This window comes from Zophobas morio, unplaced genomic scaffold (assembly GCF_036711695.1).
Source record: "Zophobas morio isolate AGI-343-1 ecotype UQ-CSIRO unplaced genomic scaffold, CSIRO_AGI_Zmor_V1 ptg000021l, whole genome shotgun sequence".
NCBI classification, from domain to species: domain Eukaryota; kingdom Metazoa; phylum Arthropoda; class Insecta; order Coleoptera; family Tenebrionidae; genus Zophobas; species Zophobas morio.
In genome coordinates, this window is record NW_026972126.1 from 18763705 (window position 1) to 18788363 (window position 24659).

At 34.5% G+C, this 24659-nt stretch overlaps 2 protein-coding genes across 2 annotated transcripts in view; one reads left to right on the plus strand and one right to left on the minus strand.

Moving 5' to 3' along the window:
* LOC135132660 (protein hobbit) overlaps nucleotides 1-6892 on the minus strand; it is a 63908-nt gene extending 57016 nt beyond the window's left edge. The window contains exons 1-7 of the mRNA XM_064060809.1: nucleotides 6760-6892; nucleotides 6588-6714; nucleotides 6342-6539; nucleotides 6025-6297; nucleotides 5828-5977; nucleotides 1152-1981; nucleotides 962-1098 (exon numbers count right to left, since the gene is read on the minus strand). Coding sequence (XP_063916879.1) covers nucleotides 962-1098; nucleotides 1152-1981; nucleotides 5828-5977; nucleotides 6025-6297; nucleotides 6342-6539; nucleotides 6588-6714; nucleotides 6760-6818 — 1774 coding nt within the window. The 5' untranslated portion in view covers nucleotides 6819-6892. The remainder of the gene's footprint in view (nucleotides 1-961; nucleotides 1099-1151; nucleotides 1982-5827; nucleotides 5978-6024; nucleotides 6298-6341; nucleotides 6540-6587; nucleotides 6715-6759) is intronic.
* On the plus strand, nucleotides 6811-23947 carry Rempa (reduced mechanoreceptor potential A). The gene is made up of 8 exons (XM_064060814.1): nucleotides 6811-7156; nucleotides 7204-7428; nucleotides 14018-16333; nucleotides 21663-21949; nucleotides 21996-22249; nucleotides 22307-22833; nucleotides 22886-23303; nucleotides 23360-23947. The coding sequence occupies exons 1-8, from the start codon at nucleotides 7010-7012 to the stop codon at nucleotides 23677-23679; spliced, it is 4494 nt and encodes a 1497-aa protein (XP_063916884.1). The 5' UTR covers nucleotides 6811-7009; the 3' UTR covers nucleotides 23680-23947.
* The last annotated feature ends 712 nt before the right edge of the window (nucleotides 23948-24659 follow it).

Below are 24659 nucleotides of genomic sequence, written 5' to 3' on the forward strand. Positions count from 1 at the left end.
TTATGATTTCTCGGTTTTTCATCAATTTATCGATTTTTTTTGTCAATCGTTTAAAATGTAATTTTTCGATTTTGCACTATTTCGATTTTTCGATTTTACAATTTTTTAATTTTTTAATGTTTCAATTTTTCCTATTTTCCATTTCTCAACTTCCCAGTTTTTCAAGTTTTGGATTTCTCAATTTTTCAACACTTCAATTTTGGGATTTTTTTTCCATTTCTGGGTTTTTCAATTTTTGAATTTTTTAATTTTAGATTTTTCGGTTTGTTGATTTCTCGACTTTTTGGTGTTTTGATTTCTAATAGTTTAATTTTAATTTTTTGATTTCTCGATTTTTAAAATGTTAGGTTTTTAATTTTTTTTTTTAAGTCAATTGCTCGATTTTCCAACTTTTCGGATTAGTTTTTCGATTTTGCAATTTTTAGATTTCAAAATTTTTTTATTTTCCATTGCTCGATTTCTCGATATTTCGATTTTTCAAGAAGGCCATGGAAATGTTATCTACGCCACTAGTTTTTAATTTATAGAGGTTGTCAAAAAAAATCGTAAAAAATTTTTATAACGGAAAGCGGGATTTGTTGGGCTGCCTTTCAGAGGCAAGGGAAGTTCCATCGAGATAACTTTCGACCAATTTTTTACCTCGGATATCAAGATTTTTGGGAAAAAATTCAAAATCATATAAAAGTCTGTAAATTTAGCTCAAAAAATGTGCAAATTATTCGTTTAACCCCTACAAAAATTTGGTGACGACATGAACTGACTTTTTGTAAAAGAAAAACTTCGAAATTTAGTACATGGTTCGAGATTATCATCAGCCAATCAAAATTTGTCGCACCATCCCCACCAAAATTTTGGTGACGTCACCTCAAAACTTTACCAAGTAAATACTATTTAAAATGTGTAAAATAGCATGCAAATAGCGCTGTTATTTATTAATTAAAATCAAAATCATAAAAATTACCTGTATTCTGCGACTGGAAGAAACAGTTAAAATAATTAATCCCCACATTCACATACACCTGCGGCCCCAACCCCCCCTTCTCCACCCTCCTCTCCCCCGAAATCTTCTCCCTGTCCAACCCATACTGCTTCAAACACCTAAAACACAAAATTAAAACTAAAACACCCGCCACAACTCCCACCCAACCTACTTGATAGCCAAAAGCACACACGCCGCCAACTCCAGCGACCACTCCAGCTGCACCATATCCAAAAACGCCACAACCTCCATCTGACTATTCTCGTGCGTACACACCTTCACCAAAACCTTGACAAAATAAACTGGAGTGGCCCAAATATGCATCTTCTTCGAAACATTAGCGTCCTGATTCCACTCCTTGAAGCTCCACCAGAACGACTCAATCAGACACTCCGTCTGCCAGTGCCGGTCCAGAAGCAGCAAATTCAGAAAATACGAATTATACGAAGGACCTCTGTGCTTCTGCGCTTGCTCCAGCATGAGCTTGACGTGGTTGAAACCCACGGAGGAGTTGTGGCCGCTGAGCTTAATAGTGGCGGAGACTTGCGAAAACTCCGCGCAGATGTTTATCACCAGCTTTTTGACGATGTTCTCGATTAGGGAGTTGCCAGGACTGGTGGCAACCGTTTTCGTTGTGTCAGTTTTTTCTTTCAGGTGATGTAGTTGGCGGTTTTTGAGGAAGTTGTTGTAGACCCAGCGGTGGATGACGTCGTGGTTGTACGTTATCAAGAATGTGTTCATTTGGAAGTAGATGTTGACGATGTCGCCTTTCAGCTTGGCGTCGACTGAGAGGGATTTTAAGGAAAGGAGTTTTTCTTTGCTGTTTTGTAAGCGCAGGTCGCACATGGAGAAGTTGAAGGACACGTGGGGGAAAACTCCGGAGTTTTCGGATTTTGAGCACCTGTAGGTTAGGGCTAGTTTTTTCAAGGACGAGTTGTACTCGATCTGGCTGTTTTCTTTCACACCTTTGAGGGAGGTGTCGTCGATTTGTAGGAAGCATACCTAAGACGCAATGAAAATTTATTATTTTAAAATATTATCCATTCACGATCTTTATAAAGTAAAGTAGGCTTTGATATTTTTTCTTTAAGTTGGATAAACTGATTTGATGATTTAGTTTTTTGTCTGGCAGTAGTCTGATTGACATTTGCTTTGAGCTGGATTGCCACTTTTCTACTTTATTTAACTATACAGAGTTAGTCGGAGTCAATATATGATACCATATATCATTTTAAACGTGTTTGAAGTTTTTAAGAATAAAAAAAACATCACAATTGAGATGAGGTGGGTGGGCGGGGTTTATATTTAGCCTTTTATTCTTAATATGCCTGCATTTTTTGAACACGATACTCAAAAATATGTTTTTAATTTCTTGTACAGCAAAAAGTATTTTGCAGTTAAGCTCCGCCCCCTTGGTTTACGGCGAATGAAAAAAATCATCAGAATTGAGATGGGGTGGGTGGGCGGGGTTTATATTTAGCCTTTTTTCTTAATGTACATGTTGTTTTTGTTGTGAAAAGATGGCTATGTATATTAAGAAAATAAAAGACAAAATATAAGCCCCGCCCACCCGCCCTGTCTCAATTCTGATAATTTTTTTATTCGACGTAAGCCGAGAGGCGGATCCTAATTGCACAATCCGTAATGCCTTACAAAAATTTACTATTGTAAACGTGTTTTGAGATTCTAAGAATAAAAAAATCATCACAATTGAGATGGGGTGGGTGGGCGGGGTTTATATTTAGCCTTTTTTTCTTAATGTACATGTTGTTTTTGTTGTGAAAAGATGGCTATGTATATTAAGAAAATAAAAGACAAAATATAAGCCCCGCCCACCCGCCCTATCTTAAATCTGATGATTTTTTTTTATTCGTCGTAAGCCGAGAGGCGGATCCTAATTGCAAAATTCATAATGCCTTATAAAAATTTACTATTGTAAACGTTTTTTGAGATTCTAAGAATAAAAAAATCATCACAATTGAGATGGGGTGGGTGGGTGGGGTTTATATTTAGCCTTTTTTTGTTAATGTTCATGTTGTTTTTTTTTGTGAAAAAATGGCTATGTATATTAAGAAAATAAAAGACAAAATATAAGCCCCGCCCACCCGCCCTATCTTAAATCTGATGATTTTTGTATTCGTCGTAAGCCGAGAGGCAGATCCTAATTGCAAAATTCATAATGCATTACAAAAATTTACTATTGTAAACGTGTTTTGAGATTCTAAGAATAAAAAAAATCATCACAATTGAGATGGGGTGGGTGGGCGGGGTTTATATTTAGCATTTTTTTCTTAATGTACATGTTGTTTTTGTTGTGAAAAGATGGCTATGTACATTAAGAAAATGAAAGACAAAATATAAGCTCCGCCCACCCGCCCTATCCCAATTCTGATGATTTTTTTTTATTCGTCGTAAGCCGAGAGGCGGATCCTACTTGCAAAATTCATAATGCCTTACAAAAATTTACTATTGTAAACGTGTTTTGAGATTCTAAGAATAAAAAAAAAATCATCACAATTGAGATGGGGTGGGTGGGCGGGGTTTATATTTAGCCTTTTTTTCATAATGTACATGTTGTTTTTGTTGTGCAAAGATGGCTATGTATATTAAGAAAATAAAAGACAAAATATAAGCCCCGCCCACCCGCCCTATCTCAATTCTGATGATTTTTTTTATTCGTCGTAAGCCGAGAGGCGGATCCTAATTGCAAAATCCATAATGCCTTACAAAAATTTACTATTGTAAGCGTGTTTTGAGATTCTAAGAATAAAAAAAATCATCACAATTGAGATGGGGTGGGTGGGCGGGGTTTATATTTAGCGTTTTCTTTCATAATGTACATGTTGTTTTTGTTGTGCAAAGATGGCTATGTATATTAAGAAAATAAAAGACAAAATATAAGCCCCGCCCACCCGCCCTATCTCAATTCTGATGATTTTTTTTTATTCGTCGTAAGCCGAGAGGCGGATCCTAATTGCAAAATCCATAATGCCTTACAAAAATTTACTATTGTAAGCGTGTTTTGAGATTCTAAGAATAAAAAAAATCATCACAATTGAGATGGGGTGGGTGGGCGGGGTTTATATTTAGCGTTTTCTTTCTTAATGTACATGTTGTTTTTTTTGTGAAAAGATGGCTATGTATATTAAGAAAATAAAAGACAAAAAATAAGCCCCGCCCACCCGCCCTATCTTAAATCTGATGATTTTTTTATTCGTCGTAAGCCGAGAGGCGGATCCTAATTGCAAAATTCATAATGCCTTACAAAAATTTACTATTGTAAACGTGTTTTGAGATTCTAAGAATACAAAAAAATCATCACAATTGAAATGGGGTGGGGGGGCGGGGTTTATGTTTAGCCTTTTTTTCTTAATGTACATGTTGTTTTTGTTGTGAAAAGATGGCTATGTATATTAAGAAAATAAAAAACAAAATATAAGCCCTGCCCACCCGCCCTATCTCAATTCTGATGATTTTTTTTTATTCGTCGTAAGCCGAGGGGCGGATCCTAATTGCAAAATCCATAATGCCTTACAAAAATTTACTATTGGAAACCTGTTTTATGTTTCTAAGAATGAAAAAAATCATCACAATTGAGATGGGTGGGTGGGCGGGGTTTATATTTAGCCTTTTTTTCTTAATGTACATGTTTTTTTGTTGTGAAAAGATGGCTATGTAGATATTAAGAAAAAAAAGACAAAATATGAGCCCCACCCGCCCTATCTTAATTCCGATGATTTTTTTATTCGTCGTTTCTATGTTTATATGTTCTTGAATATCGTCTTATTCAAGAAAATATTTTTATTTTCTTGTAAAGAAACAAATATTTTGCCGGTAAGCTCCCCCCACTTGATTCACAACGATTAAAAAAAATCATCACAATTGAGATAGGGCGGGTGGGTGGGCTTATGTTTAAAATGGAAAATTTGTATACGGAAATATCAATTATGTAATTAGGCTCCGCCTCATAACATAATTGCAAAATCTACATTTCCTTACAAAAACGTACCATTTTAATCATGTTCTAAGTTTTTTGTTGTGAAAAGATGGCTATATGTATGTTAAGAAAACAAAGGCAAAATATAAGATCAGAATTATTAGACACAATTTTTTTATCAAGCAAACAAATGTTTTAATTTTGTCAGCATACATAATTTGTCATTGTGACAGATTCACGGATCATTGCGACATTATTTAAAAAGAAAATGCCTAAAATAGTTTTTTCAATTTTTTTTTTTTTTTTGAATTATTACATTTTCCAATTTTTCAATTCTTCAATTTCTCTATTTATAATGATTTTATATTTTTCTATTTTACGATTTTTTCATTTTTTAATGTTCCAATTTTTCTTTTCTAATGTTACATTTTTCAATTTAACGATTTTTAAAATTTTCCGTTTCTCAACTTTTCAACACCTCAATTTTGGGAATCTTTCCATTTCTCGATTTTTGAATTTTTTAAAAATATAAAATAATAACTGTTTTAAATAGCGTCAAGTTTTATGGTTTCTAAGAAATGGATACCGTTAACTTGGTCAGTGCTACTGACAATTGGAAGTATCGGCAACAATGTTTATATTTCTGACATATTTTTTAGCCTTTAATTCAATAAAACATAACCTAACGAAAAAAGTTCAGGGAATTTTTATTCTTCAACAAACTCAATTGATTTTCATGGCCAACCCTACTATATAAAGATCGTGAACGGATAATATATGAAATATTTTTTGGGGAATTATTATTTTGTCAGTTGACAGGCCTGTCATACAGTCAATAAAAAAATCACTGTGTATACTCAGTGAATTTGAAATAGCGTTGACCTTGACTTACTTTACAATTACAAACCTACCTTAGGTATTAGAGGCAAAATCCTCTGTATTAAATCATCTTCAACATGTTCAACCTCTTCCACTTTTCTAGTAATCTTATTACCATAAGAAATGCTATAAAAACTATCATTGATAATAGAACTTGTCTGACACATTTTAAAATGGAGTTTCTAAAACTTCAATCTAATTACACTTCTACAAAAATTATTAAATTTACCTCTACAGACAGAGGACCTTGTGCTACTAAAATCACCTCCATTGAAACTCCAAACCTAAATTCAGCTAAACAACTCTCTTTTAACTGATTTTCAGCATGCCTTAGAACTTTAGCGGACGCATCTATTAAATTTAAAGTAACCAATAACAAGCTCGCATTTTTTAAAATGCTACCATCTAGTCTCAATTCAGCTGCAGTGGCATGTGTAAGACATCCAGGGGTTTCAGAACGTAACAACATCGCAGACACATTATACACGTGTACCGCCATAAACTAAAACCTTGTGTAAAGAAAATCAAGCACTTTGATTAACCTACCTGTGCAAATGTGTTGATAAAATGAGGAATTTTCTTATCTCTGAAATCAAGTGGAGTGGGATTGTACTCCGAATTTGACACGAAATCAGGGTTCTGCCCAATGTCTTTGTTAATACGAACATCTTTGACAACTAAAGTGACTAGTTTTGTAAGTTCTGAGTTCAAGAAACTGCTTTTAATACTAATTTCATCGACTTGCTGAAAATCACCATTATGTAACATTCGGCGCTTGATACACCAACTCACAATGCTAAAGCCATTCTTGGAGATCTGTATATCACATAATTTCAAATACGGCAACCTAATACTGCCTATTTTTAACGAAATATTGTACTTCCTCTGGAACAACCAGGAGATGATTTTCCTAAAACCCCTAAAACCAAGCATGAATCGTCGCCACGGGAAAACAAACCCTCACCATGACGTTATAGATACTAGAAGGACAAAAACCGCAACAAAAATAACAAATCCTGCCATATTTTTCGCTAAAAACTACTTTTCATCGTTACGTTGACACCCACATGACAGAAATATTTACAACAAAACGTCACTCTTGTCATTTTTGAAAACCACGACTACCAACATCAGCGCCAAACCCCCCACACGGTACAGGCACCTAGCAACGTGTTAGCAACCAGCAAAATGTTTGTAAACAAACCCTTCCAAAAATGACACTGTATTTTGAAAATCCGGTGAGTTTTCCCGAGGCGGGGTCGATTTCTTTGAATGGGATCTGGCACCCGAACACTGCGCTACTGGCTGTGGCCAGTTTTTCGCAGGAGAAAGGGGGGTTTGTGACGATTTTCGATGAGCTGGTGAGGTGAATAAACTGTGTGGTGGCTTTGTTAACGATTGTTGGCAGGGGGAGCCTTTGAACGACCTAAACTACCCTGTGCATCGCAGTTTTCAAGTGACTGCGTTGGCCTGGCATCCGGAGCGGACGGTGTTGGCGACCGGGTGGGAAAATGGGGAGTTCAAGGTGTGGAATGGGGCGAAGGATTTCGCGCTGGTCGGGGGGCCGCACAAGGCCCCGATTACGCTGCTGGAGTTTAGCGAGAAGGGGGGAAGACTGGTGTCATGTGATTCTGTAAGTATGTAGTTTTTCGATTATCTTGTGTGTGCTAACCTCCATTGATGCATTTTGTAACATAAATCAGAATAAGTTTGAATAAGAATCTGTAAAAATATACATTGGAGCAAATTATGAAATTGTAAAAATGGTAAAACGCAAAGTTGTAAAAAAACAAGATAGCGAAAACATGAACCGTTCCTGTAATAAGTGACACATGAAGATGGCGCCACTTAATCTCGTCTTGGTTAGAGCGCCTTAATACGAATGTTGAAGTTTTTTTTATCCATTCCAGGTGTTTCCCCATTTTCCTTGAATAGAGACTTTCATTTTATGAAAATGATTTAAATTATACAAATCGTTCGTTGAAGAAAATTTTCAATATATTTCATTTCTGCTGTATTCGAAGGCAGGTTATTTTTTGTCAGACATTTGAATCTTAAAACTTCTTGTTTAAGGATTTCAATTGAGATGAATTTTTCATTCTTTACCAGCGCAGGGCATTGCAAAATCGATATGAATTTATATATTTCTCTATAAAAATGTTTTAAGTATTTTGTTATGGACAAGAACATATATTAAGAAAAAAAAACTAAAATATAAGCCCCGCCCACCCGCCCTATCTCAATTGTGATGATTTTTTTATTCGCCGTGAACCAAGGGGGCTTCACTGCAAATACGATATTTCCTTATACAAATTTTCTATTTTAAGCATACTTCAAGTGTCATGTTGTGAACAGAAGTCTACAATTATTAAAACAAAAAATTGGTCTAAAGAGTTTAGACAGTACTTCCCTCGCTGTCGGAAACTTGACGACTGCATGCCTATTATGTTTTTTTTTCTCATTACATTTTTGTAGTGGGAATTTAAAAAAAAATTGTGATGACGTCATCAACATTTTTGCAAGGACACGTATATCAGTTGGGATAGATGTAGTGTAATACTAAGAATAAAATTATTGTGTTCCCAAATTTTCGGGAAAATGAATTGGGTCGTTTTGAATATTGATTTCTTATAATCAATAAAATAACGAAACAATTTACTCACGTATACGGCGCCGGTGTGTAAAATCTAGAGAGCGGATTTCTGTCGGGCTAGGCAAGGCCAAACTCGGTACGGCTCGCACGGGATGCGAATTCATTGCCGTTGCGGACTGCACTTCGTTTATTTGAGATTAGAATAACGTTGTTTCGTTGCACTCTGCTGTTAATTCCCGTTCTCATTTACTTAGCCGTTTGATTAATAAATCGTTAATTATATTTATGGAATCCAGCACGTCCCCCCCTATAATCGTGACGTAGCCCGACAGAAATCCGCTGTCTAGTAATATGAGGGGCAACTGAAAATCGTTTATGTATAAACATTCTTAATTTAAGATGACAAGCGTAACAGCATACGTAAGAGCCAAACAGAGAAACTGTAAACAAAACGACCATCGGTTTTATTGCTTCGACTTCCGCTTGAAATTCACAATTGGTTGATTATAAACATGTCTATTTCACATTCGCGGAATCAAGTGAACGCATAAAACAAATGCAGGTCTGTAATAAGCGTGCTACTCTTATGTTTCAACCGAGTTTTTCCTTTAACAAATTTTGTGTCTACCAAATTGGGTTGGTTGGGGTGTAATACTAATAATAAGTGTTGCCTTTAATTTAATCAATAAAATAAATTGACTTCATTAATTTTTTTGAACCACCTATTAAGAAAATCTAAAAAATATGAATGGAATGATAAATCACAAGTACAAACTCATCATATTTTTTGCATTTTAGATAGGATTTATTCAGCAAAATTTAAGGGTGACGTCATCAATTTTTTTAGGAGGGATGAACAAATACATTTTGAACAAAAGTTTACCATGCTCATAATAACTTTAAAATATTCCCAAGATTTCAAAGCATTCGGTTTTGTAATTCCCGATTAAATCGATAAAATAAATTCACGCCTTCATTAATTTTTTTGAGTCACCCTGCATATGCAAATCCAAAAATATGAATGGAATGATAAATCACAAGTACAGACTCATCATATTTTGTACATTTTAGATACGATTTATTCGGCAAACTTTTGAGCTGACGTCATCAGTTTTTTGTAGAAGATAACCAAATATATTTTGACTAAAAATTTATTATGCTCTTTATTATAACCTTACAACATCTGCAAGATTTCAAAGCATTCGGTTTTGTAGTTCCTGATTAAATCAATAAAATAAATTTACGCATTCATTAATTTTTTTGAGGCACCCTGTATATGCAAATCGAAAAAATTTGAATGGAATGATAAATCACAAGAAGAGACTCACCATATTTTGTACATTTTAGATAGGATTTATTCAGCAAAATTTTGTGGTGACATCATAAATTTTTTAGGGGGGACGACCAAATACGTTTTGATCAAAAATTTACCATGCTTATGATAATTTTAAAATATCTTCAAGATTTCGAAGCATTCGGTTTTGTAGTTCCTGAGTAAATCAGTAAAATAAATTTACGCTTTCATTTATTTTCTTGAATCACCCTGTATATGCAAATCCAAAAAATATGAATGGAGTGATAGATCACAAGTACAGACTCATCATATTTTGTACATTTTAGATATGATTTATTCGGCAAATTTTCGAGCTGACGTCATCAAGTTTTTGGAGGGGATAAGCAAATATATTTTGACTAAACATTTATTATGCTCTTTATGACCTTAAAACATCTGCAAGATTTCAGAGCATTCGGTCTTGTAGTTCCTGATTAAATCAATAAAATATATTTACGCATTCATTAATTTTTTTGAGTCACCCTGTATATGCAAATCCAAAAAATATGAATGGAGTGATAGATCACAAGTACAGACTCATATATTTTGTACATTTTAGATATGATTTATTCCACAAACTTTTGAGCTGACGTCATCAAGTTTTTGGAGGGGATAAGCAAATATTTTTTGACTAAAGATTTATGATGCTCTTTATAGCCTTAAAACATTTGCAAGATTTCAGAGCATTCGGTTTTGTAGTTCCTGATTAAATCAATAAAATATATTTACGCATTCATTAATTTTTTTGAGTCACCCTGTATATGCAAATCCAAAAAATATGAATGGAGTGATAGATCACAAGTACAGACTCATCATATTTTGTACATTTTAGATATGATTTATTCCACAAACTTTTGAGCTGACGTCATCAAGTTTTTGGAGGGGATAAGCAAATATTTTTTGACTAAAGATTTATGATGCTCTTTATAGCCTTAAAACATCTGCAACATTTCAAAGCATTCTGGTTAGCAGATTAAAAATTAAATTTCAAAATATTGTTTTATAATTTTGATTTTTTTTCCAAAAATCTGGACGTTTCGGGTGAAAAGTCGATTCAGAGTTGTAAACTACATGTGTAGGACTATGTTATTTTATACAATTGAAAACCCATTTACTATGTACAATTTTGAAGTGACGTCATCGCATTAGTGGTGGGGATGATTAGACAAATTTTGGTTAGCGTTTTACCATCTACATGATATTCTTAATATAAGTACAAAATTTCACAACAATCGGTCGAGTACTTTCGGAGATTATCTGTCTAATAAAAATCCGGGACAACAGACGGACAGACGGACAGACGGACAGACGGACGGACAGACGGACAGACGGACGGACAGACGGACAGACGGACGGACAGACGGACAGACGGACGGACAGACGGACAGACGGACAGACAGACGGAAATGGGAGACCTATTTCTTCGTCTTATAGGGGTCATGAAAGATCGAGAAAACGTAAAAGTAGAGAGTCGGCCGACGGACTCGATTACAATACTTCCTTTGCTTACGCTCGGGAAGTAAAAAGTAAAATGTCAGCCCGCCCACCCGCCCTATCTCTATTGTGACGATTTTTTTATTCGCCGTGAACCAAGGGTGTGGAGCTAAAGTGCAAAATACTTATTTCTGTACAGAAAATATTAAAAACATGTTTGTGAGTACTGTTTTTTCAAAGAATACTATGTACATTAAGAAAAAAAAAAGGCAAAATATAAATTGGCCGAAATTTGAAGAAGTGGAGAACATTGGAAAAATTTCTGTTTTAAAAAAGTTGTCTAAAAATTTTGAAAAAATTTAGGGACGTATATCTCGACGTGCTGATTTCAAAAATATAGGGTATTGATGGTCACGGAGCAACATTTTCGAAAGAATCGGCGCGAAATGCGAATTTTTGACAATTTATAAAAATTTCGATATTTCGACGGTCGATTCCGGAAAAACGGTTGCAGTTATCAAAGAAGCGAGACCGGAAGTGAGTTCTAGGCTTCGAAATCTACAAGAAAATGTATTCAGTTAAGTTTCGAAAATGTCAAAATTTGGCCGGAATTTGAAGAAGGGGGAAAAATTTCAGTTTTAAAAAAGTTGTCTAAAAATTCTGAAAAAAATCAGGAACGTAGATTTCGACATATTGATTCCAAAAATATAGGGTGTTGATGGTCACGGAGCAACATTTTCGAAAGAATCGGCGCGAAATGCGAATTTTTGACAATTTCTAAAAATTTCGATATTTGGACGGTCGATTTCGGAAAAACCGTTGCAGTTATCAAAGAAACGAGACCGGAAGTGAGTTCTAGGCCTCAAAATCTACAAGAACATGTATTCAGTTAAGTTTCAAAAATGTCAAAATTTGGCCGAAATTTGAAGACTATTGGAAAAATTTCAGTTTTAACAAGTTGTTTAAAAATTCTGAAAAAATTCAGGGACGTAGATCTCAACGAGTTGATTCCAAAAATATAGGGTGTTGATGGTCCCGGAGCAGCATTTTCGAAAGAATCGGCGCGAAATGCGAATTTTTGACGATTTCCAAAAATTTCGATATTTCGACGGTCGATTCCGGAAAAACGGTTGCAGTTATCAAAAAAAACGAGACCGGAAGTGAGTTCTAGGCGTCGAAATCTACAAGAAAATGTGTTCAGTTAAGTTTCGAAAATGTCAAAATTTGGCCGAAATTTTAATTAAGTTTCGAAAATGTCAAAATCTGACCAAAATTTGAAGGGGGACCATTGGAAAAATTTCAGTTTTAAAAAAGTTGTCTAAAAATTCTGAAAAAACTCAGGGACGTAGACTTCGACGTACTGATTCCAAAAATATAGGGTATTGATGGTTTGGAAAAATTTTAGTTTTAAAAAAGTTGTCTAAAAATTCTGAAAAAATTCAGGGACGTAGATCTCGACGTGCTGATTCCAAAAATATACGGTGTTGATGGTCACGGAACAACATTTTCGAAGGAATCGGCGCGAAATGCGAATTTTTGAGAATTTCTAAAAATTTCGATATTTCGACGTTCGATTCCGGAAAAACGGTTGCAGTTATCAAAAAAACGAGACCGGAAGTGAGTTCTAGGCCTCGAAATCTACAAGAAAATGTGTTCAGTTAAGTTTCGAAAATGTCAAAATTTGGCCGAAATTTTAATTAAGTTTCGAAAATGTCAAAATTTGACCGAAATTTTAAGGGGGACCATTGGAAAAATTTCAGTTTTAAAAAAGTTGTCTAAAAATTCTGAAAAAACTCAGGGACGTAGACCTCGACGTACTGATTCCAAAAATATAGGGTATTGATGGTTTGGAAAAATTTCAGTTTTAAAAAAGTTGTCTAAAAATTATGAAAAAATTCAGAGACGTAGATCTCGACGTGCTGATTCCAAAAATATAGGGTGTTGATGGTCACTGAGCAACATTTTCGGAAGAATCGGCGCGAGATGCGAATTTTTGAGAATTTGTAAAAATTACGATATTTGGACGATGGATTCCGGAAAAACGGTTGCAGTTATCATAAAAAACGAGGCCGGAAGTGAGTTCTAGGTCTCTAAATCTACAAGAAAATGTATTCAGTTAAGTTTCGAAAATGTCAAAATTTGACCATTGGAAAAATTTCAGTTTTAAAAAAGTTGTCTAAAAATTCTGAAAAAATTCAGAGACGTAGATCTCGACGTGCTGATTCCAAAAATATAGGGTGTTGATGGTCACTGAGCAACATTTTCGAAAGAATCGGCGCTAAATGCGAATTTTTGAGGATTTCTAAAAATTTCGATATTTCGACGGTCGATTCCGGAAAACCGGTTGTAGTTATCAAAGAAACGAGACCGGAAGTGAGTTCTAGGCCTCGAAATCTACAAGAAAATGTATTCAGTTAAGTTTCGAAAATGTCAAAATTTGACCATTGGAAAAATTTCAGTTTTAAAAAAATTGTCCAAAAATTCTGTAAAAATTCAGGGACGTAGACCTCGACGTGCTGATTCCAAAAATATAGGGTGTTGATGGTCACGGAGCAACATTTTCGAAAGAATCGGCGCGAAATGCGAATTTTTGACAATTTCTAAAAATTTCGATATTTCGACGGTCGATTCCGGAAAAACGGTTGCAGTTATCAAAGAAACGAAACCGGAAGTAAGTTCTAGGCGTCGACATCTACAAGAAAATGTATTCAGTTAAGTTTCGAAAATGTCAAAATTTGGCCATTGGAAAAATTTCAGTTTTAAAAAAGTTGTCTAAAAATTCTGAAAAAATACAAGGACGCACTATATTACCTAAAACATATGTTTTTAATAATACTATATTACATACATATTATTATATAGGCAGGCTCGCTGGTCGGCTGGAAAATCGTCGACACCCAAAGCCAGACCATTATCGTGTTCCACCTCGACCTCAAAGAGTCCATCACCCACCTCACCTTCCGGCGAACCATCAAAACCCACCCGGAGTACGACATGGAGCACCTCGCCAAAGCCGCCGTCAACGGCGACGAGCGCGCCCTCGACATCTTCAGCAACTGGCGCCCGAAAACCACGGCTCGCAAATTCCGAGCCCAGGAAGGTTCCGACAATTTAAACTTTTACGTCGGCACCCAGGTGGGTTCCATCTACTACGTGAACACCACGGGCTCCTGCATGGAAGTCCTCAACACCGAAGGAGTCCCGCTGTCGTACATCGTCCATCACCCAATCAAGGACTCGCTGGTCGTGATGATGGAAGGACTGACAGTCGGCCATTTTGCTATAGACAACCAAGGGCACTTGAACGAGTTGGCCAAGGTTAAGTTGAGCGGGCGGGTGCAGAGTCGGGGGGTGGGTAACCAGGGGTTGGTTTGGTGCAGTAGTACCAGTCTGGCGATTTTGACCGGGGATTTGGTGGTACGGGTTTGGGATATAGAATCTAATGATAATTACGTGTTACCAACGACGTTGAAGTTTTATTCGAACGAGGAGAGGAATCGGAGTTTGAATGAGAGTTTCACGTGTCTGGCGTTTTGTAAGTTGAATCAGACTTTGTGTGCTGGGACGAATATCGGGAGGATTTATTTCTGGACTAGGAATGTCAACAAGGGTCAGATTGACAACCCGGAGGATGACTGGGAGTTGAATAATGTTAACACGGTTAGTGGGACTGTGAAGCAGTTAATTTGGGGCTCTTTCCAACTAAGGTTGCCACTACTGAGCGTGAACTGCGTCACTTCAGTGTATATCATGAGGGAACAAACCATCTCTACTTGTTTCTGTGAGGAAATTTGGTGTACGCAGAAAACCGCCAACCAAATACTTGTCGAAAGCAAAAAAAGTAATTTTTTGCTACAACTAGAAGCACAAGTCACTGATATGAGTATCAACGAAAACTACGCGATTTTCACCAACGGTCGCTTGATTTCCGTCTACGAAATCTACTGGGAGTCACCCGATTCAGAACGCTTTGAACTGAACTCATCTATAAGTAAACAAACTGAAACCAGTACTGACTTTAGTATAAAAATGTTAACGTCATTCTCGTGTGACAACGAAAAGATTCTAATTTACAAAAAAATCATCATTATTCTAACCCCAAAATCCGTCTTGTTGCGGAATTTGAACGGGTCTACCTTAACCACTCTTGTAACCACAACCGTAGAAGGCGAACCCATCGGTATTGACACAACTGGAAACTACCTAACCCTCTTTACCATCGAAGGGTACTTAAAAATCTACGAACTAACCGACAACGAGCCCAAATTGACAGTCCCTGGTCGAAACATTTACGACATGTGTCCCGATTTCGGCGAAATCATCCAGGCCAAAAGTAACTGCTCTGGAAACAAAGTGGCCATGACTTTAGCCGCCTCCAACTTGATCCCAGATGGTAAATTATACATCTGGGACGTCGAAACTGACCTTTTGCTGTCGTACGACTTCCACAAATACGGCAATTTAGGGGAGTCAACCCCAGACGAATACAGCATGGACGAAAAAATCCAAGAACTGGCTGACGAGAATTTGGACGAATCCGACGAAACTAAGGCCCTTTTCGACGAAATCTGCTCCAATCGTATTCCTTTGCACCTCTTCTGGGACACCAGTGACGCTCGCCTCCTCGTCTGCGACGCCAAAAGGGTCAAACTACCCGCCGATAACAAATCGGTGACCTTTTCTAAGGCGAAGACCGACCTTAAACCGACCCTTAAGGACGAGGATCATATCGTTATCACGTTGTTTATTTCGTCGGAGCATGGGATCAAGATGCACGACATCAGGGGGGTGGATAACGATTCGAGGTTGTTAGCTTTGGCTACCCCACATATAGTTCTTTTGGAGAAGTTAATAGTGATAAGGGAGGTGATGAGCGACTTTGCGGGGTTGGAGGCCTGTAATAAGGCGACGAGGAACGCCGTTCTGGATTTTAGTTATAATTTGAGCCTGGGGAATATGGACGAGGCGTTCAAGGCGATCAAGCTGGTGCAGAACCCGGGGGTTTGGGGCAGTCTAGCGCGGATGTGCGTGAAGACGAGGCGGCTGGATGTGGCGGGGGTGTGCTTGGGGCACATGGGGAACGCGAGGGCGGCGATGGCGCTGAGGGTGGCGATGGGGGATGGGCAGCTGCCGCACGAGGCGAAATTGGCGGTGTTGGCGGTGCATTTGGGGATGTTGGTAAGTTACTTAATTTAAGTCTTATTTAATAATTTTAGTACCCTGTTTTGAGGAGACACTTGACATTCTTTGGCTGCATAAACATAAACACTTGAAGTTAAATATGTTACTATTACTGAGAGGACATCTTTTCCTGTTGATTATCTGCTCTAAATATATTTTACATTGTCCGTATCTGTGCGGACTAGGTCCCTTTAGAATTTCCGCCCGATATGAGATTATCACAAAATAAAAATCTCGAAATCACGTTTTATAATTTTTCCAAGAGGCGGGATTTGTTCGAAAAAGCTGGAGATGTTTCATTGTACTTCAGGTGCGAGGGAAGTTCTCTCGAAATAAATTTTGACCAATTTTTTGATGTTTCGACTGATCGATCTTTCGATTTTTCGACTTCCCAGTTTTAGGTTTTTCAATTTTTTGGTTTTTAAAATTTTTGAATTTTTGATTTTTCAATTTGTCGTTTTTAAAATTCTTCAGTTTTTCGATTGTTCAATTTCCCGATTTTTCGAATTCTCGATATTTCGATTTCTTGATCTTTTGGTGTTTCGATTTCTTGATGTTTCAGTTTTTGGGTTTTTCAGTTATGAGATTTAATTTCTCGATTTTTCAAATTTTCGATTTCTGGATTTTTTATTTTCCGATATTCCAATTTTTCGATTCTTCAGTTTCTCCATTTTTAAATTTTTCAATTTTTAGTGTTCCCACGTTTTCGATTTTTTAATTTCTCGATTAATCGACTTTTCGATGTTGATTTTTCAGTTTTTCAATTCTACAATTTTTTGATTTCTTAGGGTTGTGATTTTTCAAATTTTTCGTTTCAGTTTTTGGATTTTTTGAATTTTTTGAGTTTTCGAGTTATCAATTTATCAATTTTTAGATATTTCAGTTTTGGCATTTTTCAATATTTTTTAAATTTTAGATTTTTCGATTTGTCGATTTTTCAGTTCTTCCATTACTTATTTGTCAGATTTTCCAATTTTTAAATTTTAGAATTTTAAATTTTCGAATGTTTTGATTTCTCGACCTTTTGATGTTCAGACTTCTGGGTGTTGATTTTTTTTAATTTAAAAATTTTCAATCGTTCAATTTTTCGACTTCTCTTTTTTCCAGTTTTCCCAGAAGTCAATTTTTCGATTTTTCAATTTTTCAATTTTTCGAGATCTTCAATTATTCTTTTTTCAATTTTCCGATGCTTCGGTTTCACGATTTTTACATTTTTTAATATTTCAATTTTTTTCCATTTTTCGGGTTTTCGATTCATGAAATTTTTGATTTCACAATTTTCAATTTCTAGATTTTTCTATTTTTTGAGTTTTTAATTTGTTAGTTTTTGGATTTTTCACTTTTTCGATGTCTTTATTTTTTGATTTCCCAGTTTTTGGAAAATTCAGTTTGGGAATTTTTCTTTTTCTTTCAATTTTTCGGTTTTTCAATGTCTGGAATTTTTCAATTTTTCGATATTTAAACTTTTCGATTTTTTAAATGTTAGATTTTGATTTTTGGATGTTTCGATTGCTCGATCTTTCGGATTTCGGTTATCGATTTTTCAATTTTTCGATTTTAAACTTTTTGATGTTTTAATTTTTCGGTTTTTTAGATTTTTCAGTTTTTCTATTTTCCAATTTTACGTGAAGTCAGTTTGGGGACTTCTGAATTTCTCGTTTTTTTATATTTCAGTTTTTCGATTTCTTAAATTTTCATTTTTCGGTTTTTCGATTTTCGAGATTTAAATTTTCCAATTTTTTAAATTGTAGATATTTGATGTTTCAATCCCTTGATCTCTCAATTTTTCGACTTTTCGGATATTCGATTTGTCGGTTTTTCAATTCCTCGATTTTTAAAATTTTTGATTTTTGACTTTCGGTTTTTAGATTTTCCAAAAATTTTGTTTCGATTTTTCGATTTCCCATTTTTCGAGAACTCAATTTGGAAATTGTTCAATTTCTCTATTTTTTCAGTTTTCCGATTTTTCAATTTTTTGTTTTATCGATTTTTTTTATTTAAAAATTTTCAATTATTCAGTTTTCGATTTCTCGATGTTTCAATTTTTCGATTTCTTTTTTTTTCCAATTTTTCTTTTTTCAATTTTTTGAGTTTTCAATTTTCCTATGTTTCGGTTTCACAATTTTTACATTTTTTAATATTTCAATTTTTTTTAATTCCTCGATTTTTAAAATTTTTGATTTTTGACTTTCGGTTTTTAGATTTTTGAGTTTTTCGATTTTCCAAAAATTTTGTTGTTTGGATTTTTCGATTTCCCATTTTTCGAGAACTCAATTTGGAGATTGTTCAATTTCTCTATTTTTTCAGTTTTTCGATTTTTCAATTTTTTGTTTTATCGATTTTTTTTATTTAAAAATTTTCAATTATTCAGTTTTCGATTTCTCGATGTTTCAATTTTTCGATTTCTTTTTTTTTCCAATTTTTCTTTTTTCAGTTTTTTGACTTTTCAATTTTCCTGTTTCGGTTTCACAATTTTTACATTTTTTAATATTTCAATTTTTTTTAATTCCTCGATTTTTAAAATTTTTCATTTTTTACTCTTTCGGTTTTAGATTTTAGAGTTTTTCGATTTTTCGATTTCCCATTTTTCGAGAATTCAATTTAGAGATTTTTCAGTTTTTCTATTTTTTTTCTGTTTTTCGATTTTTCAATTTTTCGGTTTTTAAATTATTCTTTTTTCGGATTTTCAATTTTCCGATGTTTCGGTTTCACGATTTTTACATTTTTTATATTTCAATTTTTTTCCATGTTTTTGATTTCTCGATTTACCAAGTTTGTGGTTTCACAAATATTCAACATTTCAATTTCCGGGTTTTTCAGTTTTTTGAGTTTTTAATTTGTCGGTTTCTAGATTTTTCAATTTTTCGATGTCTTTATTTTTTGATTTCAAAATTTTTTTAAAATTCAGTTTGGGGATTTTTCATTTTTTCAATTTTTTCAGTTTTTCAATTTCTGGAATTTTTCAATTTTTCGATATTTAAATTTTTCAATTTTTTTAAATGTGAGATGTTGATTTTTGAATGTTTCGATTGCGCGATCTTTCGGATTTCCATTTGTCGGTCTTTCAGTTTTTCGATTTTTAAACTTTTTGATTTTTTTATTTTTCGGCATTTATGTTTTTCAGTTTTTCGATTTCCCAATTTTACATGAAGCCAGTTTGGAGACTTTTGAATTTCTCCATTTTCAGTTTTTCGATTTTTCAATTTTTCGATTTCTTAAATTTTTCAGTTATCGGTTTTAATTTTCCAATTTTTTAAATCGTAGATTTTTGATGTTTCAGTTGCTCCATCTTTAGATTTTTCGAGTTTTCGGATATTCGACTTGTCGGTTTTTCAGTTTTTGGATTTTTAAAATGTTTTATTTTTTACTATTTCGGTTTTTAGATTTTTGAGTTTTTCGATTTTTCAAAATTTTGTACTGTCGATTTTTCGATGTTCCAGTTTTTGGAGAATTCAATTTGAAGATTTTTTTCGATTTCTCGACATCTTGGTTTTTCGATTTTTAAAATTTCAAATTTCAACTTTGAGAATTTTTCAGTTTTTCGTTTTTGTAAATTTAGATTTGTCGATTTTTCAAATTTTTGATTTTTTAATTACTGGGGTTTCTCAGTTTTTCAATTTTTAAACTTCGATGTTTTGATTTTTCGATTTCCCAGAGAATTCAGTGTGGATTTTTCAATTTTTCAATATCTTAAATTTTTCCTCTTTCAATTTTTCAATTTTCAAAAAGTTTGAATTCCTAATTTTTCGGTTTTTAGATCTTCCAATTTTTCGATTTTCTTTTTTATTTTTCAGTTCTTCGATTTTCTTTTTTATTTTTCAGTTCTTCGATTTTCCTAATTTTACGTGAAGTCAGTTTGGGGACTTTTGAATTTCTCGATTTTTTTTTTGATTTTTCAATTTTCGAGATTTAAATTTTCCAATTTTTTACATTGTAGATTTTTGATATTTCAATTGCTGGATCTCTCAATTTTTCGACTTTTCGGATATTCGACTTGTCGGTTTTTTAATTTTCTGATTTTTAAAATTTTTGATTTTTTACTATTTCGGTTTTTAGATTTTTGAGTTTTTCGCACGATGTTTTTTGATTTTACAAATTTTTGTTCTTTCAATTTTTCTATTTCCTAGTTTTCTGAGAATTCAATTTGAAGATTTTTCAATTTCTCTATTTTTTTTTATTTTTCAGTTTTTTGATTTTCGAATTTTTCGATTTCTTAAATTTTTCAATTATCGGTTTTTTTAATTTTTCGATTTGTGGACATCTTGGTTTTTCGATTTTTAAAATTTCGATTTTTCAATTTTCCGATTTTTACAATTTTTCGATTTTTTAGTTTTTCAATTTTTAAACTTTTCGATGTTTCGATTTTTCGATTTCCCAGAGTATTCAGTGTGACGATTTTTCAATTTCTCGGCTTTTTTATTTTTCAGTGTTTCGATTTTTCAAATTTTCGATTTCTTAAATTTTTCTTTTTTCGGTTTTTGGATTTTTCAATTTTTAGATTTTCTTTTTTGTTTTTCAGTTCTTCTATTTTTCAGTTTGTCGGTTTTTCAACTTTTCGAATATGTAGACTATTCAAATTTTTAAGTTTTAATTTTTTTATTGTTTGATGTCTCGATTGCTCTTTTGACTTTTCGCATTTCGTTTTATCGGTTTCTCAATTTGTCGCTTTTTAAAATCTATAATTTTGTTAATTTTTCGATTTTTAGATTTTTCAGTTTTACAATTTCCCAATTTTTTGACATTTGGATTTTTCGATTTCCCAATTTTTCGAGAATTTAGTGTGGAGATTTCTCAATTTCTTGATTTTTTTTTTTTAATTTTTCGTTGTTTGGTTTCCCCGATTCTTAATTTTTCGATTTCTTGATTTATCAAATTATAAATGTCTCAATTGTTCACTCTTTTAATTTAGGAAATTTTTAATTTTTAGATTTTTCAATTTTTGGATATTTAAATTTTTCGTTTTTTTTTTTTATTTTTGAATTTTTGATATTTGGATTGCTCGAACATTCAATTTTTCGACTTTTTGGATTTCAGTTTGTCGGTTTTTCAATTTTTCGGTTTTTAGATTTTTAAGTTTTTCGATGTTTGGAATTTTTCATTCCCAATTTTCTCAAAATAGAGTTTGGAGATTTTTCAATTTATGGATTTTTTTTATTTTCCAGTTTTTCAGTTTTTCGATATTCAAATTTCTCAATTTTTAGAACTTTGGATGTTCTGATTTTTAATGTTTCAAATGTTTATAATTTTCCAAGAAGCGGGATTTGTTCGGCTATACTTCAAGGACATGGAAAGTTCTATCAAACTAACCTTCGATCATTTTTTTAAGGACGAAGCCGAGCAACTCTACGTCCAATGCGGCCGCTACGACCTCCTCAACAAACTTCTCCGAAGTCGTAACAAAATGGACGCCGCCCACGCCATCGCCGAATCCCAGGACCGCATCCATCTGAAAAACACAGAGCACGCTTGGGCCAAAAGTCTCGAGCAAAGCGGCGATTTGAAAGAAGCCGCGATTCGATACGAACGAGCAAACACCCACAAGTTCGACATACCAAGAATGCTCTTAGATCAACCGCAACAACTGGAGAGTTTCATGGCCAAAACCAAGGACCCGTAAGTGGTCCTGTGTTATTTTCAGTTTAGTCGAGTGATGTTTCAGGGACTTGTTGAAGTGGTGGGGACAGTATATAGAGTCTCAGGGCGAAATGCAAGCGGCCCTGAAAGTCTATAGTAGTGCTGGTGATATTTATTCGCAAGTGAGGGTCCTTTGCTTTCTTGGTGAGGAGAGCAAAGCGGCTGAGCTTGCGCGGTCTGGGAGAGACAAAGCGGCTTATTATCACATGGCGAGGTTTTATGAAACGACTGGAAATTATGAAGAGGCTGTGAATTTTTTCACGAAGGCGAATGCATATAGTGAGATAGTACTATATAATATGTGTGTAATATATTTAGTAAAAATATATGTTTTAGGTAACGCTGTTCGTCTGTGTAAGGAAAACCACATGGCTGAAGAACTGTGGAATATCGGCTCAGTTGCCAGTAATAGAGAGAAGTTAGAGTGTGCCCGTTATTTCGAAGAAGTGTATTCATTAGACAAAGCTGTCATTTTGTACCACAGAGCGGGGATGCTCCACAAGGCTCTTGATTTAGCCTTCAAAGCTCAACAGTTTGACACTTTACAACAAATAGCGACTGACTTAGATGCTGATTCTGATCCAGCTCTGGTGGAAAAGTGTGCCGATTACTTCGTAACTAACGAACAATTTGATAAAGCCGTTGATTTACTCGCAATCGCTAAAAAATTCAAAGAAGCTATCACCATCTGTCTAACACATCATGTGCAATTAACGGAGGATTTAGCTGAGAAATTAACCCCAGAGAAGGACCAATTAGACGAAATTGATCGAATCAACGTACTTCAGACACTAGCCGAAAGTCTTATGCTACAAGGCAATTATCATCTAGCCACCAAAAAATTCACCCAAGCCGGTGATAAAGTAAGTAACGACACAAAAGTTACTAAAATACCATATTTTTTACTTTTTACAGATCCGAGCGATGAAAGCTTTGTTAAAATCGGGCGATACAGACAAGATCATATTTTTCGCAGGAGTTTCACGTCAAAGAGAGATTTATATAATGGCGGCAAACTATCTCCAGTCTCTAGATTGGCAAAACAACTCCGAAATATTAAGAAACATAATAACGTTCTACTCGAAAGGAAAAGCTCTCGATTTATTGGCAAATTTTTACGTCGCTTGTGCCCAAGTGGAGATCGACGAGTTCAAAAATTACGAGAAAGCTTACGGAGCTTTGACTGAAGCGTCGCGGTGTTTGGGTAAAATTAGCAACCCTAAGGACGTGGGGCAGCATCAGAGGGCGACCGAAATCGTGCAACAGCGCCTCACTATGATCAAAAGATTCGTGGATATTCGGAGGCTGATTGAACGTGGAGATCCCCAAGCAGGTGATTGCGTAATTATTATAAAATGTGTGTAGGGTTGAGTGTGAGTGTGTTATTAGGGATAGCGCAGTGTCGCCAACTGTTGATGACTGGGGGAAAGGAGCTGGAGGCTTCGGTCCGCAGAGGCGACGTTTACGCCGTCATGATCCAGGAGTTTGTCAAGAATCAGAATTACGCTGAAGCGAAGCAGTTGTTGGGGGAGTTGAAGCAGATTTTGTTGATTAGTGGAAACACGCCCATTACTTATTACTTAAGTAAGGAGTTGATTGAAGCTTTAGCGCAGGGGTTGGGTGTTCCTGTTTCGATGTTGGTTCCGGTGAAGACGAAGCTGGATAATGAAGAAGATGACGAGTTTGTTGAAGAGGCAATAGAAGATTAGTTTTAAGATTTAAAGTAGTTTTGGTCCGTCCACTAAATGAATAAAGATTGTTGCAAAGTTTTTGTTAAAATCGTAGAAATCTTATACATATAACCTCTTGTTTTACTAAGAGTGACTTGATATGAATTGTTATAGAGCGAGGATTTTTTCGAGGTTAAAACAACTGAGCTCAAAAATACTTCAAATTTAAGGAAAATATAATTTTAGCCAGGAGAGGAACAAATAACTATCAAATTAGCTTTTAATCAGTTAATAATTAGCTCATGACGAATAAAGAAAATCACAATTAAGATAGGGTGGGTGGGTGGTTGGGGCTTATATTTTGCCATTTTTTTTGTTAACATATGTTCTTCTTTTCATAATAAAACACTTAAAACATATTTAAAATCGTAAATTTTTGCAGAGAAATTTCGATTTTGCAATTAAGCTCCGCCCCACGCTCTGATAACGAATGAAAAATTCATCTCAATTGAAATACTTAAACAAGAAGTTAGCTGTTTGAAGATTCAAGTGTTTAATTTAAAAAATCACATGAGTAATAAACAAAATCTGCTTATGGAACAACGTAGAGAAATTTTTAATTTAAAACCTGAAATTTGAAGTCCGAATTTGAAGTTAAACATGTTTGGAAAATTTGGAAACAATGTTAATGAAGTTCTAAATTTATCTAGATCTAAAAATTTGAGAAGATGGAATAACAAAAATATAGAAAAAAGATCAAAAATTAAATTTTACTGCAGATACTTTGGTTATCAAACTACCTATTTTAAAGTTTAAATGTTTGTAGGGATATATCGATTTTGCAATTATGCTCCGCCCCTCGGTCTGACAACGAATGAAAAATTCATCACAATTGAGATCAGTGCGGGTATAGGTGGAGCTTAATCTTTGGATTTCGTTTTTTACTTAATACGTGGTATAATTTTCTTTGAAGAACACAATTATTTAAGAACATGTTTCCTATGATAATGTTTTGGAGA

Excerpts from the sequence above, each read along its gene's own strand:
- Rempa (XM_064060814.1), top strand. The coding sequence starts at position 7,010 with ATGACACTGTATTTTGAAAATCCGGTGAGTTTTCCCGAGGCGGGGTCG. Across the intron at positions 7,157-7,203 it reads TGACGATTTTCGATGAGCTG|GGGGAGCCTTTGAACGACCT; the intron begins GTGAGGTGAATA and ends GATTGTTGGCAG. Across the intron at positions 7,429-14,017 it reads GACTGGTGTCATGTGATTCT|GCAGGCTCGCTGGTCGGCTG; the intron begins GTAAGTATGTAG and ends ATTATTATATAG.